This window comes from Drosophila novamexicana, unplaced genomic scaffold, assembly GCF_003285875.2.
Source record: "Drosophila novamexicana strain 15010-1031.04,08,12 unplaced genomic scaffold, DnovRS2.1 tig00000820-arrow-pilon, whole genome shotgun sequence".
Classification (NCBI taxonomy): domain Eukaryota; kingdom Metazoa; phylum Arthropoda; class Insecta; order Diptera; family Drosophilidae; genus Drosophila; species Drosophila novamexicana.
This window is the reverse complement of record NW_020824828.1, coordinates 759,251-774,123: the sequence shown is the minus strand read 5'-3', so window position 1 is coordinate 774,123 and position 14,873 is coordinate 759,251. Positions and strand designations below refer to the sequence as shown.

At 41.0% G+C, this 14,873-nt stretch overlaps 4 protein-coding genes across 5 annotated transcripts; 1 reads left to right on the top strand and 3 right to left on the bottom strand.

Annotated features, from left to right (window-relative positions):
- Positions 1–549: 549 nt before the first annotated feature.
- Positions 550–1,895, bottom strand: LOC115764270 (S-phase kinase-associated protein 1-like). The gene is made up of 2 exons (XM_030707195.1): positions 1,612–1,895; positions 550–1,283 (listed from the first exon to the last, which is right to left on the bottom strand). The coding sequence occupies exon 2, from the start codon at positions 1,275–1,277 to the stop codon at positions 789–791; it is 489 nt and encodes a 162-aa protein (XP_030563055.1). The 5' UTR covers positions 1,278–1,283; positions 1,612–1,895; the 3' UTR covers positions 550–788.
- A 419-nt stretch (positions 1,896–2,314) lies between these two features.
- Positions 2,315–8,577, top strand: LOC115764260 (carbonic anhydrase 2). Of its 2 annotated transcripts, none has more exons than XM_030707179.1 (4): positions 2,315–2,605; positions 7,012–7,763; positions 7,834–7,970; positions 8,046–8,577. In XM_030707179.1, the coding sequence occupies exons 2-4, from the start codon at positions 7,289–7,291 to the stop codon at positions 8,184–8,186; spliced, it is 753 nt and encodes a 250-aa protein (XP_030563039.1). In that variant the 5' UTR covers positions 2,315–2,605; positions 7,012–7,288; the 3' UTR covers positions 8,187–8,577. The 2 variants fall into 2 exon arrangements, with proteins under 2 accessions (XP_030563039.1, XP_030563040.1); XM_030707180.1 differs by lacking the exon at positions 2,315–2,605 and adding an exon at positions 6,180–6,274.
- A 124-nt stretch (positions 8,578–8,701) lies between these two features.
- On the bottom strand, positions 8,702–10,150 carry LOC115764259 (palmitoyl-protein thioesterase 1). Its single transcript, XM_030707178.1, has 5 exons — positions 9,622–10,150; positions 9,408–9,566; positions 9,193–9,342; positions 9,004–9,130; positions 8,702–8,943 (listed from the first exon to the last, which is right to left on the bottom strand). Exons 1-5 carry the CDS (start codon positions 9,987–9,989, stop codon positions 8,818–8,820), a joined length of 930 nt encoding a protein of 309 aa, XP_030563038.1. The 5' UTR covers positions 9,990–10,150; the 3' UTR covers positions 8,702–8,817.
- Positions 10,151–10,656: 506 nt separating this feature from the next.
- Positions 10,657–13,198, bottom strand: LOC115764258 (chitooligosaccharidolytic beta-N-acetylglucosaminidase). The gene is made up of 3 exons (XM_030707177.1): positions 12,945–13,198; positions 10,964–12,513; positions 10,657–10,900 (listed from the first exon to the last, which is right to left on the bottom strand). The coding sequence occupies exons 1-3, from the start codon at positions 13,046–13,048 to the stop codon at positions 10,719–10,721; spliced, it is 1,836 nt and encodes a 611-aa protein (XP_030563037.1). The 5' UTR covers positions 13,049–13,198; the 3' UTR covers positions 10,657–10,718.
- Between the last annotated feature and the right edge of the window lie 1,675 nt (positions 13,199–14,873).

Genomic DNA, 14,873 nt, shown 5'->3' with positions numbered 1-14,873 from the left:
ACCATTTGCCAAGCCAAAATTAACATTTGATGGTACAGATCTCAACTTGTTCGTTAGCTTAAGAAAACTCATATTTTATTAAGCTGCCCAATGCTGCGAGAAGGTTCGATTGACGGGAAAGTGTTCAATATCAGTTAACATCAACATCAACTCCGGAAATGACAACCATTTATAAGTTTTTGGCGAATACTAGATGCGTCATCAAGTTGGGGGTTCAAACCTTTGGCACAAATTGTAAACAGAAAGTCGAAACATGTTTTTAGACATTTGTATCCCAAAGGAATTGTTGAAGAATTTTAGGCTAAACAGATGGAAATAAAATACATTCGATTTTGTTGTTATATGTAAAAACGAGTAAGTGCGCAAAAGCTATGATTCACGATTAAGGTATATATATATATATATATATATAGTATATATATATATAGTATATGTATATATATATATATCATTATTATTAATTTTTCACATAATCTTTAAACGCAGTTTACATTTTATTGCAAATTTTTTGTTCTTTTTCATGATTATATATAATTAAATTTGGTTTTGTTTTTTTGAGAAAAATATTTCAAAGTATGTGTGTATTTTAACCTTCTTATACATAAACTAGATAAAAGTTATTTAATACGCAAGTGTTCGTTCAAGCAATGGTTCAGTTTGAAAAAGCGTATTTCATTATCCTAGTTTTCAAATGTTTGTTTTTTTATTTTCTTCAGAAGTTTCGCAGATGAGTATCGCAGCCATTTACCATCTGGCGACATCTGCCCAGTATGGGTATGGAGTGCCGCTTACTTCTCCTCACACCATTCGTTCTCCTTGCGCACCTGCTCCTCCTCGGCAGGTGTAAAATCTTTCTTGATGTTGAACGTTTTGCGGATGTCCTCGGGTGTTTTCCCCTTGATCATGTTGGCAACGGTCTTGCAGGTTAGCTCCAGCAAGCCCTTAATATCCAAGTAATTGGCCGCCAAGATCAGTTCAAAAAGCGTGCCTTGGTCAACTTTCAGAAAATCGGCATCCCATGATGTGATGTCATCGGTGCGCTTCTCCTTGCTCTCATCATCCTCCGTGGGCTGTGGATCATCCTTGTGATAGTTGGCCCAGGTCAACACTTTTCTCAAAATTGTCGAATTCACATTCGGCAATGGCACAATGGCATTCTCATCATCCTCCATGCCGCAATCCTCCAACATGGTGCGAATTGTACCGGAGCACTTGGCAATTTGTATATCGGTATCGAAAATTTCCTCATCAGATGACTGCAACTTGATGTTCGGCATCTTGATCTGCAAATTATGCAAAAGCAAGCGATATTTCTTAAAATTCATGTTAAGACAAATGCTTGGCGGCATTCACCCATGCATTTGCATACATGTACATTTGTATATACACATAAACATATGTATGTATGTGTGTGTGCATGTGCATGTGCTCTTGCTGTAAATACAACCAACTGCCGATTACACAAAGCCCTGCGCATACACTAGATTTGTATAGAAATTAACGAGAAACCAGTCAACACACGTGTATTTAAACGGTTAAACATTGCAACTTCGTGAATTTCGCAAAAGGCATTACGCATATTTAATTTCCTTTATGACGCTGACTACTTACCACAATGACAAATAAAATGTAAAATTTGAACAAATTTGGAAAAAGTGTGAGGTTTGTTTTTAAACAAGCTGTATTTAATTTGAATATAAGGCGTCTTCCCTACGAAGAAATACGGAAGAAACTTGACTTTAAGAAATATAAATTAAAATTTACTATATTGAAAAAGATACACGTCCGAAAGTACTTTGCGTTGTGCGACTCGTTTGTAATCGATAAGTGTACTATAGTCAGGGGTGCAAAACCATGTAATTGATTCGTTTCGATTTGAATTATATATATCGCTTTTACGTCCAAGCAGAAATAGTGTGAATTTTGTTTGATTTATTTATTCAAAAAATTGACAACATTAGTTAGCACAGCTAAAACAAGCAAAATTCAAGTGAAAACTCGAAGCTGTTGCGATCAAATTAGTTAAATTGACATAAAATAGTTATGAAAGCATTCTACAATATTGCCCACAGTTCCTAATATTATAAGTTAATTATTTTACAAATAATAGAGTGTTATGAGTCTTTAGCAAACTTATCGATACTTAAATATCACCATTCGCTAGACTGGTCACACTTAAATTATCGCCAAAAACGACTGGAATTTCATTTCTACCAGCGGACTGTTCACTAACAGAATTTCATTTTGTTTCAAACTGATTCCAGAAACGTTATTGAGACTGTTAATTAACATCTCAGTTTTTGTCAACACTGCGTTGTCCCTTGGCCCACATTAAGTGATTTTTTTTTTAAATCGGGATTGCGAACGCATTTGCTGGCAATGCGGTATTTTTTATTGGCTCTCAATAAAAAATAAAAATAAATATTAATCAACAACAATTACGCGCTTATAAAAAGAAATTGTGTGCGCGTGTGTCAACATTTTCTTTTTTTTTTTGCATTTGCATACATTAATTGTAGCTGTTGCTAGTTTCTTAAAGTTGAACGCAGGGCGACAACAACGGCGACTACAAAGTGCAAAAGCAAAAGTAAATCAAAATCAACAGGTAAATATACCGACCAGATCAAATATACATATGTACATACAAACAAATTAGTGTACAATTAACTACATGTATACATATTGTATTATGTAGGTTTGTGTGTGTGTGTGTGTGTGCAGTCACTTATCTACATGACATGAATACATATACACATATATTTATATACATACATATGTGTATGACTATATTGAATTTATATATGCATATGTGTGAGTATGTAAATACATACATATATTGCGCCGACTGTCTGGGCATCACAGTTATTAAAAATGTCTGTCTGCATAGGAAAACAACAATAACATAACGCCGGCAGTGACAGCGACTGCCACAGTGACTGCAAGCAATTTAATTGCGCTTCAAAATTAAAATGCTATAGGCAAAGGTGTAAAATGTGCAAAGAATTTCTCTCCCTTCTGCTAATCACATTTTCCCCAACCCGGCATCGCTTGCCGTTTACCGTTTACCGCTTCACCAACACCACCCAAACCCCCAATGCCAGTGCGAAGGTCAGCTATGGGCGGGCAACACTGCACTTGCCGCTCAATTATTGATTTGCGTAGGGAGTAGCAACAACAATAACAGCTGTCCAACATCAATATTTGTTATACCCTGCAAGCTGTGAGCACAATGTTGTAAAATATACGAAAGGTGTGGAAACATTTGTAATTAAGACTTATTATTTTCAATTGTACACATTCGATAAATAAGTTGAGCGTTTGTTTAGAAAGGTCGTTAATTGAAATTGAATTTAGAGTATTTGAGCTACATATGTATTGAACTATATTGAACTTTTACAGAGTATGCGCATAGCTGGGCAATCAAAATGCTGACCCTTGAACTGTTATTTGGTCGATGGTGTTGCGGTTGTTGTTGTTGTCGCTCTGCTGCTCCTGTTGCTTCCTCACTTAACGCATGCCTAATGGATGAGGTCATTGCGTAGCTGAACTGGCAAATTTGCATGCTACCTGCAGGTTTCAGGTTCTATTCTTGGCTCTTGGCTCTGGGCGACAGTTTTCGATTGCCGCCTCAATGTTATTACTTAACTGTAACACTCGCTCGCTCTCTCTCACTCTCTATGCCGTCTTGTGTCTCACCTGTTTATTGTTTTGTTTTCCCTTATATGACTCTTCCAACATTGATCTAAGCGATAAGGTTTATCACAGTAGTACGCGTACTTAAGTAATTACTCGGTCACAATGTGATTCAAGTGTGTGTGACGGCAGCACAAATACGCACACCTGCATACAAATGCGTGTACAAAATGATAAGTCAAGACTTATCAATTCAACTACTCTGTCGCTCTTAAGCCGCTGGGCTGATCCATCAATCAGGCAGACAACTCCCAAATTGCCGTCACATGACCTTAGATGACGTATGCATCCAAATGCCACTTAAATTGTTGCTGATCAGATCTCGCCCTCCTCATATACATGGGTATATATGCTAAAGTGAATAAGTATATATATAATATATATATTAAGCTGTGCGTACTTCTATCGAAATTCGTCGTGCCAGCATTGAAAACGTGCCTTCCGCTTATCTCGGACCATATTTTTGTTTCTTTTTGCATAATGGACTCTACTGATAAAACATATATAAACTCTAGTACTGTGTATAGATAAATAATTGCATTCTGCTTATTTAGCCATTAACTGTGTAAGTTCAATTAGATAAGAAAGTTGTTGAAGGATGTCTGTGCATTGGCCAAGTCCAGGTCCAGGTATGTTTTGTATTTATCTTAATTGATTTACACCTGATTTGAAATTCGATATGTTTTAGGTCTTTCTCTTTAATGATTAGAGTGCACTGATAAGATCAGGAATCTTCTGGAAACTGTAAAGCAAAAGAAAAACAAATTTATATTTTGTCATGATTTCAAGCTAAAAAGGCAACAGCACAAAATTTGGATTAAGTAAGATAGAGTATAAACATTTGGAAACATCTGGAGCTTGCGTCTTATTAAATAGTTCAACTAATTTCATATAAATGGTTGCAGGCACGACGAATAGAATCAATATCTAGCTTTGGATTGGATTAATTGGACAAACAACATATGACGTGTACCACATACATATATATGTATATACATATGGGATTGATATGTCTTCAAGTTTTGCGCTGCAAATGACGCATGTCTACAAACTAACTGCATTTGCTCTAGATATGATAAGATATCAGAAATGTAAACGTAGAAACAAATCACAAGATATTGCCTGCTATAGGGCCTTTTGGGGAGCGACAAACTTGATATGCCAAGTTAATGGTGGCGATTATATATATACATTTTACGGGCAGTTAGTTGGCCGATTGATTCGCAGTGGCTAGACGCAGCAATTACCGCTGGTTTCTCGACCTCTCTTCGGCTTATCAGTAAATGCCTTTGATATGAGCACATGCCATAAACATATAACCAACACATAAGTTCAGAGTGTCTGTCGTAAATTCACAGTCTGCTGTGAGTTGCACAAGGCTAACTAGCCCTGCCCCACCTGCCTCTCTAATCCCGGAATCGCTGCCATTAGCGTTGACTTCTAAATGCGTCTGAGTGGGTATTTAGGGTATTGTATAAATGTCAATTAAAATCATATTTGGCTTTATGATGAATGCTAAGCACAAGCTAATCGTATCAAACGTTTTTTCTTCTTCTATAAATATCCACGGTAAACGTTTTATGAGCACTTCTTTGAAGAATTCTTTATGGCCAGGCTCTTATGTTTTGCCATAAGCACTTGTTAATTAGCCAACAGCATTTGTTAATTGTCGCATAATGAGAAAACTTCAAGAGCTAAAAGGCAATAAAAATAGGCGAAAATATATATAGCTAAATCTAAGCAATCCCAGGGCACGTTCCGGCCTATAGCAGACCTTCGCACCCGATGTGCATTTTGCATATGAAAGTATTGGACTAAGAGCTATACATTTTCTTAACGCCGTTGACGTATCGATTATTGAATCTTTTCAATTATTCAAAAGAAAAACATGATGAAATTTTATTTTTTTTTTCCGATATCATCAACAACTCATGTCATTTAACGTGTTTCAAACTAAGATATCTTAACAAAACGAATATGTTTTTTCTAAACGGATCGATCTTTCCTATGCAATTGCAATTGTTAAAGCACTTTTAAATAAAGGTACTAGCCGTAGAATGTATTTGTGTATTGTGGCTCCCAAATTGCCCTAGCGACATTTATAGAAGCTTTGAAATTAAACAAAATTCAACATTAAGATTAAATTTGACCTCTGTATATAGTATACAATATTGTGTGAATTTGAGATGATTATTAGTATCTATATTCATAATCTTCAGGTGTTTACATTTAGTCAGCTTTAACTTCAACAAACCTACAAAGCAAGGCATTCGATTTGACATGAGTCTATGACTTCGTGTACCAAACGCATTGATCCACTCATCGGAAAATGGGTGGAAGACTTTCGCATATAGCTTTTTGTTACGATACTCATGAGATGCACATCGCTTACCGATTGGCCGTGCATCTGAGTGGAAAATTGAATCAAAAATTGTATCTCGAATATTGTATCTTTATCCCAACGACATTCAATTCATATTCAATAGCATAATTTTCTAGTGTAAAGTACTCAAATTAAACAACCGATTGACCAAGTGTATAAGGACAACTTGTCTAAATGATCAGATAAGTGAAAGTCTAGGTATATCTGTCGTTCCCACAGCCGTAACAATAAAATGGGGACACCATTAAGAAAATATTAGGTATAAAAAGGTTACCTAAAGTGTGCACTAAAGTTGTTGAACACGCAATTTGAAAAACGTCCAACTTTGTTGGTGGTGCGTCTTGTGGCCTATCAATTGTCACGTATTAAATATGCAAGAACTCGCAATTAGCTAACGAATCAATAACGAGCTTCTGGGAAGACCCACAAACAACCGCGAGGTGCAAACAAGACAAGCCCGCTGAATATTTAAAGCGGGCCGTGCAGAATGTCAGCCGGTTGCCCCATGCCCGATGCCCGATGCCGGATTACCTGAGGCCAGGTGGAGACAGTGAGATATCATTCATACAAACTACACTTTAATTTCTCAAATGGCTCATCAAATACGGATGTTAGGAGGGAGGGATGGGGGTGCGCTTGCATTACACAGGTGTCAATTACAATTGCAAATAGTTAGAGAGCAGCTATTCCGACTCGGTCTCCGGCTCCGGCTCCAGGTCTCAGCTAGTGAGCCGGTGCGTCTGAGCGGGTCTGTTGCATGTTGTTCACTCACGGATTTTTTGATTAATTGATTTTATTGACCACTGCAAGTTGTCAGTTGTTCCAATTTGTTGCTTTCAATTACTAGGTAACTGACATTTGCATGTTGAATGTTTGTTGTCTTTGTTGTTGTTGTTGCTATTATTCATGTTGTTGTTGTCTTTGTACATTTTCAGGCAGTTAAGGCCGGCGCAAAGAGCTAACTATACGGACGGCCACGGGGCAGAGCCGTCGCAGAACTTCCTTACACACGCCGGCGTCAAGGAGAACAGTCGCCATCACGACGTCGCCGCCGCAAGCGCCACCTCTGTCAGTCGAGCACTTGGACGACGCCAGCGCTGCCGATCGCGGGCGTGTCTACAAGCTGAGGAAGAAGAAATATTTGAACGCCGCGCACATAACATAGATTAGGAGCAGCAGGTCGGAGCAGCGCCAGCCGGACCAGTACACAGTATGCCAGTGCAATCGCCCATCGAGATTAGCAATCGTGCCATCGAGCATATTGACGATGTTGATCCGCTCGAGTATCATGGCCATTGGGAGCCGGTAGGTGTTGCGCGCGTCCAGAACACAGGCACTTCGGCGATGGTCACATTTAGCAAAAGGAAACAACAGCCGTACATTATTGGTGGCGCCCTCGACACCAACATGTATGTGTTCGAGCAGCTGCACTTCCACTGGTCCGATTCGGATGAGTCTGGTTGCGAGCATACGCTAGAGGGCATGAAGTACTCGATGGAGGCACATGCCGTTCACTACAATGCCAAGTATAAGGACTTTGCCGAGGCCAAAAACAAACCGGACGGGCTCGCTGTTGTTGCTTTTTTCATTCAGGCCTGTGGAGACAAGGATTGCCCAGAGTTCAAGAAGATCACCGAAGGCATACGCATTGTCCAAAAGATCCATACAAGCGCATCCTTGGACTCGGGTGAGTATATTAGCCCAATATAAATACACAATTATCCAGTTTGAAATGTGTTCCATTTTTCTGTTTGCAGACTGCCTGTCCTGGATCGGTCTGCAGGAGCTAAGTAAACACTATTACACATACAAGGGCTCGCTGACAACGGCGCCGTACTTTGAGAGTGTCACGTGGATAATCTACCGGACGCCCATTTATGTGTCGCGGGGTCAGGTACGTTGCCACAGCAGCATCCATCACAATAGCACACAGCTTAAGTGTATAATATATTTCTGTTTGGATTTGTAGGTAAGCGTGTTTCGCAACTTACAATCGTGTCCCAAAGATGAGTCCAAGAAAATAGTCAATAATTATCGTGAGATTCAGCGTCCGCACAAGGATCCAGAAATCTTTTTTGCTCGCAATACAAATACAAAGTCCAAGTTATGATGTGATTGCTAATGCCATGACGTGGTGCATCTACCAAAAAACGAAGAAGTCCTACTCCGAAACACCTATAACAATAATAATTCCGCACGCATAGGAATCTGTGCTGCACTGGATCTGTGCTGGTTGTGGTTATCCACTTGTTTTGCTTTAATCAATTGAATGTCAAATGTAAATCTTATAATTCTATGGTTGTCAATAAGCTTTTGTTAGTTGCCCCGTGTACATAGCTATATATACATAATATATATTCCTATATATATAAACATAAATATATGTATGTGGACGTCAAGTTCGTAATATATGAATCATAGTCGGAACACGCGACTGCCTTGCATTGAATATTTCCCAGAAATGTTTATTAATATTAATAATAATAACTTACAACCTTAACACAGCTAATAAATATGTATGTATAATATTTTAAATAAGGCAAATCCATTTTGTACGCAAAACTGAACTTCGAAATTACTAATTTTATATATAATATATATATATATATATATAATCAAATCAAGTATATATAAAATGTACATATGTTCTATATCGTGCGTTAATCGGCTTTAAAATATGCTAGTAAAGCTCCTTTGTTTGCCCGCATGAGCCATCAAAGTCGTCATGCTTGGCGTAATCTTTATTCTAGTTCCAGAAGAAGGGGCACCAGTTCCTTGATAAACCATTCCTTTGATATGGCCAGATGATCGCCTTCGACGCTGAGAAACTGCAGTTTTCCACGTTGTTTCATTTCCTCCAGCCCAATCTTTAAGTGGAACAGCTATTTTAGCAAAACTTCGAATATTATGCGAATTTTGAATCTTACATTCTTGAAAACTTTGCTTTCGTTGAGCGGCAGTATGTGTTTGTCCTGACCAGGTGCATAGAATTCAAACCACTGCGACTCCTTAGGCTGCACAATGGTGTCGTTGAGGAATTTAACCATGACAAATCTGCAGTTCAAGCAGTTGGTCAGATTTTGAATACAAAATCAAAACAGAATCCAAAATTGTACCTTTTAAGCTTGTTAAGATTCTCTGCATAGCGTTCATTAATGTACAGCTCGTTGTTGATGTCGGCCAGAAAGCTGCTCTTCAGCCGATAGCTATTCTCATGCAGCGGATCGTGCCAATAGGTAGCCTGCACCAGACCATTTTGGACCCGCCTACGCACAGTTGGCATATTCATATAATGAGGGAAAGGGAACTTATGCCAGTATGATGCACTTACTCATCGTAGGCGGCATAGTTCAGAAGCCTGGTAATGTACTCGCAGCTGCTGACGCTTAGCGTGGGACATTTGGGAACTCCATAGACGCCCTGATGCTGGCCGCCCAAGCTGATGAGCACTCGCATTGGCGGCGTGGGACAACGCTGTGCCAGCGCTCGCCTGTAGGAGGAGGTATGCTATTTAAGTGACCTTTTACTTTAACAATTATACTTACAAAAATTGACCGCCCTGCGAGAAGCCAATGGCATTGTATCCATTGGCCAGCTTTTCGTCGCGTGCCAGCTGCTGACAGACGTAGTCGACCTGCTTGTTCGGATGTATAAAGAAGCCGCTCTCATAATCCAAAACGATATTGGCGCCTATCTCCAAGGAACGCACGTAGGTGCCGTTCGTATGCTCCTCGATCAGCTTCTTAATGGAGCCCAGGCTGAAGGGAAAACAACAAGTGTCGCCCATGCCATGCCACAGTACCACGGGCAAAATATTGCCATTGTCGTTGTCGTTGTTGTTGCCGTCTGTTATATTGGCTTGACCAAAGTGCAAGCAGCTAATCAAATAAAGTGCACTGGCCAGTAACCGCATTTTGCAATGCGTTAATCAGCTTCAATTTATAAGAAATGCACCACCGGCCTATTTACGCTGTATACAAATATTGTGCTGTAAACGGCGTTGCCGGATCTTGCAGATAGCAGCTGACTGTGCTAAATAGCCCTGCCACCTTGTTATTGTTGCCAACAGCTGATTGGCTTGAAAGATGGCGCGCAAAAGACGTTATTGATTTAAATTTATTATTCTGTTACATAAACGAAAACAAAATTTCGTTTTATTGCTGTTGCATTTGTAGTGAATGAATTTTACTACGATTCTTAGATGAATATTTGTTGTTTTGCGTATTCACCCACGATTATGATCCATTTGACCATCCTGCTCAAATCTGTGTCTCGCTTCAGTCGTTCTGTCGTTTTAAGGAATGATTACTTTCTGGAATTTTAGTTTCTATTTTTAACTTTCTTATGCCATTCGTAAAGTATTTCCATATCTACTTATTTTGCTTTTAACATATCATTCTATAGCGCCAAACATTTTCGATTAGGGAATAATTTAAGCTTCTGCTTAAAAGTGGACTTTAATTGGATCAAATATATATATATATATATATATATATATATATATATATATATATATATTTATTTATTTCTGGACTGTTTTCCGATTGTATTATGCTGAAAATAGACTTCCACACTACAATATTGAATATGTATATGTGTGTTTATTATGGTACAAATAACAATTGAATAGAAGGCGACTTGTTTAGAGACATTGTCCTTCGTGGAGGACACACCAGTGGGGCACCACAGCATCTGGATGGATGCCACGTGCGATAAGTCGTTCCCGATAGCGATAGAATCGACGCTGAGCCAAATTGGCCGACGATTTGGGATTGGACCATAGGCGCTCGGCGGCCGATCCCGCTCTCGGCCAGATGCGAGCCTCTACAAATGAAGCACAGTTAGATGCGTCTGTGTGGATGTTGCACGCGGCTATTTCGCACTTACCCAGAGAATTCTGATCCACATACTCGCTCCACATGCACACCTCGCCACCCAGCACCTGGCGCTCCTGGCCCCGACGCGGGTCAAGCGGCAGCGCATTGTCGTAAACCTTGCGCCAGTTGTAGTAGCTGGTGCTGCCCCAGAAACCATGATCCAAGTACCAGGCATCTTTGGTGGAGATCAGCAGGCGATAGCCGCGTTGCAACAAGTTCCGGTTGAGCGGGTCTTGAGCGTTGACCCAGGTCTGTATGATAAAACGCTCCTTGGGCAGCAGCTGTTCGATTGTCTCGGGATCGGTCAGGCGGCTGGACCACAGTATCACCGGCTTTGGCTCCCTGACACTGGGATACATGCGCTGATTTATGTTGTCCCACGCATTCAAATTGCGCTGATGGAACTGTGACCAGAGCCGCAAAAAGCTCGCCTCACTCAGATCGTCACCTCGCGCCTTCATTTGGGTGGTTATCTCCTCGGTTCTGTTCCAGCAGGGTATGTACACCTCATCGCCACCCATGTGTATGGTCTCTTCGGGTGCGCCCAGCTCGGCGACATCCTCCAGTATCTCCTTGAGCACCGCGTACATGTGATCGTTGAGCGGATTCAGCTGACCGCACGGCGGCTGGACGCAGTAGTTGCGCCAGGGCGCTTGATTGAGGCAGACGGACATGTTGCCCAGACCGGCCGCTGGGCCCCATTGCCACCCATTGCCCGCATGCGAGGGTCCGTCGATCTCCATCATAATTCGAATGCCACGCAGGCGTGCATACTTCACCAGATTGACGGCATCGATGCGGGAGTAGGTCTGGGCATTCGAGTATGCCCCGTAGCGTTGCATTTCCGGCACTCGTGTGATTTCCAGCGGGAAACTGTGCGTATCCACCACATGCCAGTGCAGCACGTTCATCTTGGAGGCAGCCATTGCATCCAGGGTGCTGCGCAAATAGCGCAAAGGCAGAAAGTTGCGAGCCGTGTCCAGCAGCAGGCCGCGATGCGGATAAACGGGCCGGTCGTGCACCCGAGCAGCGCTCACCAGTAGCAGCCCGTTGGATAGACTGCCCGTGACCAAATTGCTGAGCGTTTCGAAGGCGAAGCGTGCTCCGTACACTGTCGTCGCCTTGATGTCCACAAAGCTGGCGGTGTCTGTGGTGCGCACCACCATCATGTAGCTCTCGTCTGTGCTCCAGTCCAGCACCAAGCTGCTGTCGTTCACCGTCGCCTTCACCAGCACCTCCTTGCTGTTGCCCAGCGTGCAGTTCCGGGTGCACTCCTTGAGCAGGTTGCTCACAAACAAGCGATTCGTCTCGCGCAGAAACTGCGTCGTTACGGCATTGGGCGCCACCACATTGAAGCGCACCTTCCATGGATCAAAGTGCACGCGGTCGTGCGACAGGCTGCACTCACCGGTGGGCATCGGCCAAATAGCTCCATATTTGCCGCAAGACAGACGACAATCCCGCTGACTCTCATATCGATGCGGCGGCTGTATGTTACCCAAACCCGGCGTTAGCTCCTCCTCTGGTAGGCAAAGATCTGTTGAGTCGCAGAGCCATTTGCTGAAATGAGCACAAAATATTTCAAGTCAGAGTGCTCCAGTCGAGAGCGCTCGACTAGCAGATACCCTATACCCAGATCTCCGCGCTGCCCTAAATCTACATATGTACATACATATATTCATTTGAACTCCCTTCTATAAAAGGGGAGAGTCTTACTAGGGGATACCCAGCAAATGACTTTACTTTATTAAATGTGGTCGATTTGGAAAAGTCAACTTTTCATGAGCTGATCTGTCGCGCAGCCAACTTAACGTGCTCATTTAACAAACAGGGTCGTTCAGTCGTGTACATTTTGGAAGAGAATGCATAAATGCAAATGGACCATTTTTTTCAACAAGATGGCAGCTCTACAAATATAATGCAATGTATTTAAAAGTAGCCTTTGTTTCGGTTTGATATATTTTGCTTGGGTTTTAGGGACTTGGGCAAACCTTGGGATGGTGCTGCTGCTTTCCTCGCTGCTGTCATCGGCGACTGCGACTGCTGCACAGAGTAAAAGCGTCAGATAACAGCGCGTGTAACGGTTAAAAAGCATGCTGTGCCTTATCGCTTATCGATAACTGCTCGAGTAAGAATCGAACCAATGCAGGATTAGGTTACGAAACAGAAAATATGTAATGCAAACTCTGCGAATTAAACATGCATCGCCAGCGACAACAAACCACACATGCAAATGGGCGCAACACAAAAACCGAACTGAAACTAAATTAAATGCTGAAAAGACTAGCTTATCGGCTGAGCTTATTTTTGTCCCACTGGCGGAGCTGGCAGCGGACGCTGGCATCGGCGTCGACGTCGGCGTTCAAGCGTTGCGCTTGGCAATCGACAGAGCCAAAGAGCGAAATCATGTTGTTGTTGTTGTTGTTGTTGTAATTGTTACTGTTATGCTTTGCACTTTAATGCGCAGAGGGGTATCTAGTTTTGTGGCGCTGGAGAGGGGGGGGGGGGGGGGGCTTTTGCAGCTGCAGCTGTCCCGCTGTCAAATGTGGCATACACAAATGGGGGCGACCTGATAAATAAAAAATAACACAAATAAAAAAAAAAAATAATGCCGGCGATCCACGAGCTGAATAAAAACGAAAACAAACCAAATTCTGGAAAAGCCCTTCAAGCTCAGTCCGAAGTTCTCATGCCCTTACTGCTGACTCTCACTGATTTTGTTACTTTTATAGTCTACTAATAAGCGTATCCTGAGAGTTGGGAGTGCCCGACTAGAAGATACCATATACCCAGCTTTTCGAATCCGATAAATGAAATATTCTTGTTCTCTTTCGATATATGCTAAAAAATATTGAAAGACATCAAATATGTGAGATTCGATGTGCGTGCCAAGCCGCATGACTAATTCGTTAGGCCCCCTGAATGTACATGAGAATTGGAAAGCATTAGCACGAACAAATTTATTCCGATTCGCACAAAACCGATTCGCATGCCAAAAAGTCACTGGTAAAGTTGTCGATCCCCAAGTCAAAAGAGAAATTTTGCACTTTTATGCAAATGAGTAAATTGAGTACTTGGCAAAGAAAAACAGGCAAGTTTTGGTCGGAAACTTCCGTACTCTGGATACGCTGTTTTCTTATTCTAATACTAGCTACTAATACTAGATCTAAATGAAGTTATAGAGGACAAATTGGACGTTGCTATATATATGTATTACTAGCGGGTATTACGCAGCTTTTTATCTAAGTAATTTTTTATTTATATTTTCTTAGAAATCTTTGAAAATGATATTGTCAAAGGTTTCTCTTAATTTTCCACAGTTGCGAGTGGGATTTGCCAAAACTCCGTCTTGGTGTGTTTTTATTAAGCTCAGATATGATAAATCTTATGGTCAGCTATCCATCAGTTAATCAGTCAATCAATCAGTCAGTCAGTCAGTGAGGACACCTAGCTTAATATATATAGATAAAATCTCAATGATTTTAATAGGTCCATATATAAATATATCCAAGTCGCTTGTCCAAATGGTGATTCACCTAACTGAAAAGTACTTTCAATATCGCTTTAGTGATTATTCAGTGAACTTTTGGTTCTTTACATGTGAGTTTTATGCATACCCTGTAATATGCATGCACTGTGCATGGGGGAAGTATCCGACTTATCAAGGTTATATGGAACAAATTTCATATGAGGCTCTTGCATTTTATATCAAATTTTATGATACGTTTTTCTTCTACTACTATATATAGTATATATATATATATATATTTATATAGCGTGCTAATAATATAAACATTTTTACGAATCTTTCACAGAGTTGCGCTAGTAAAAACTTGTGTGCGTAGTATCTTTTAGTCGACTGCTCTCCAATATTTAATTTTTGCTTGTTTTTTTTTTTATTATTTTTACAAAATCATCCG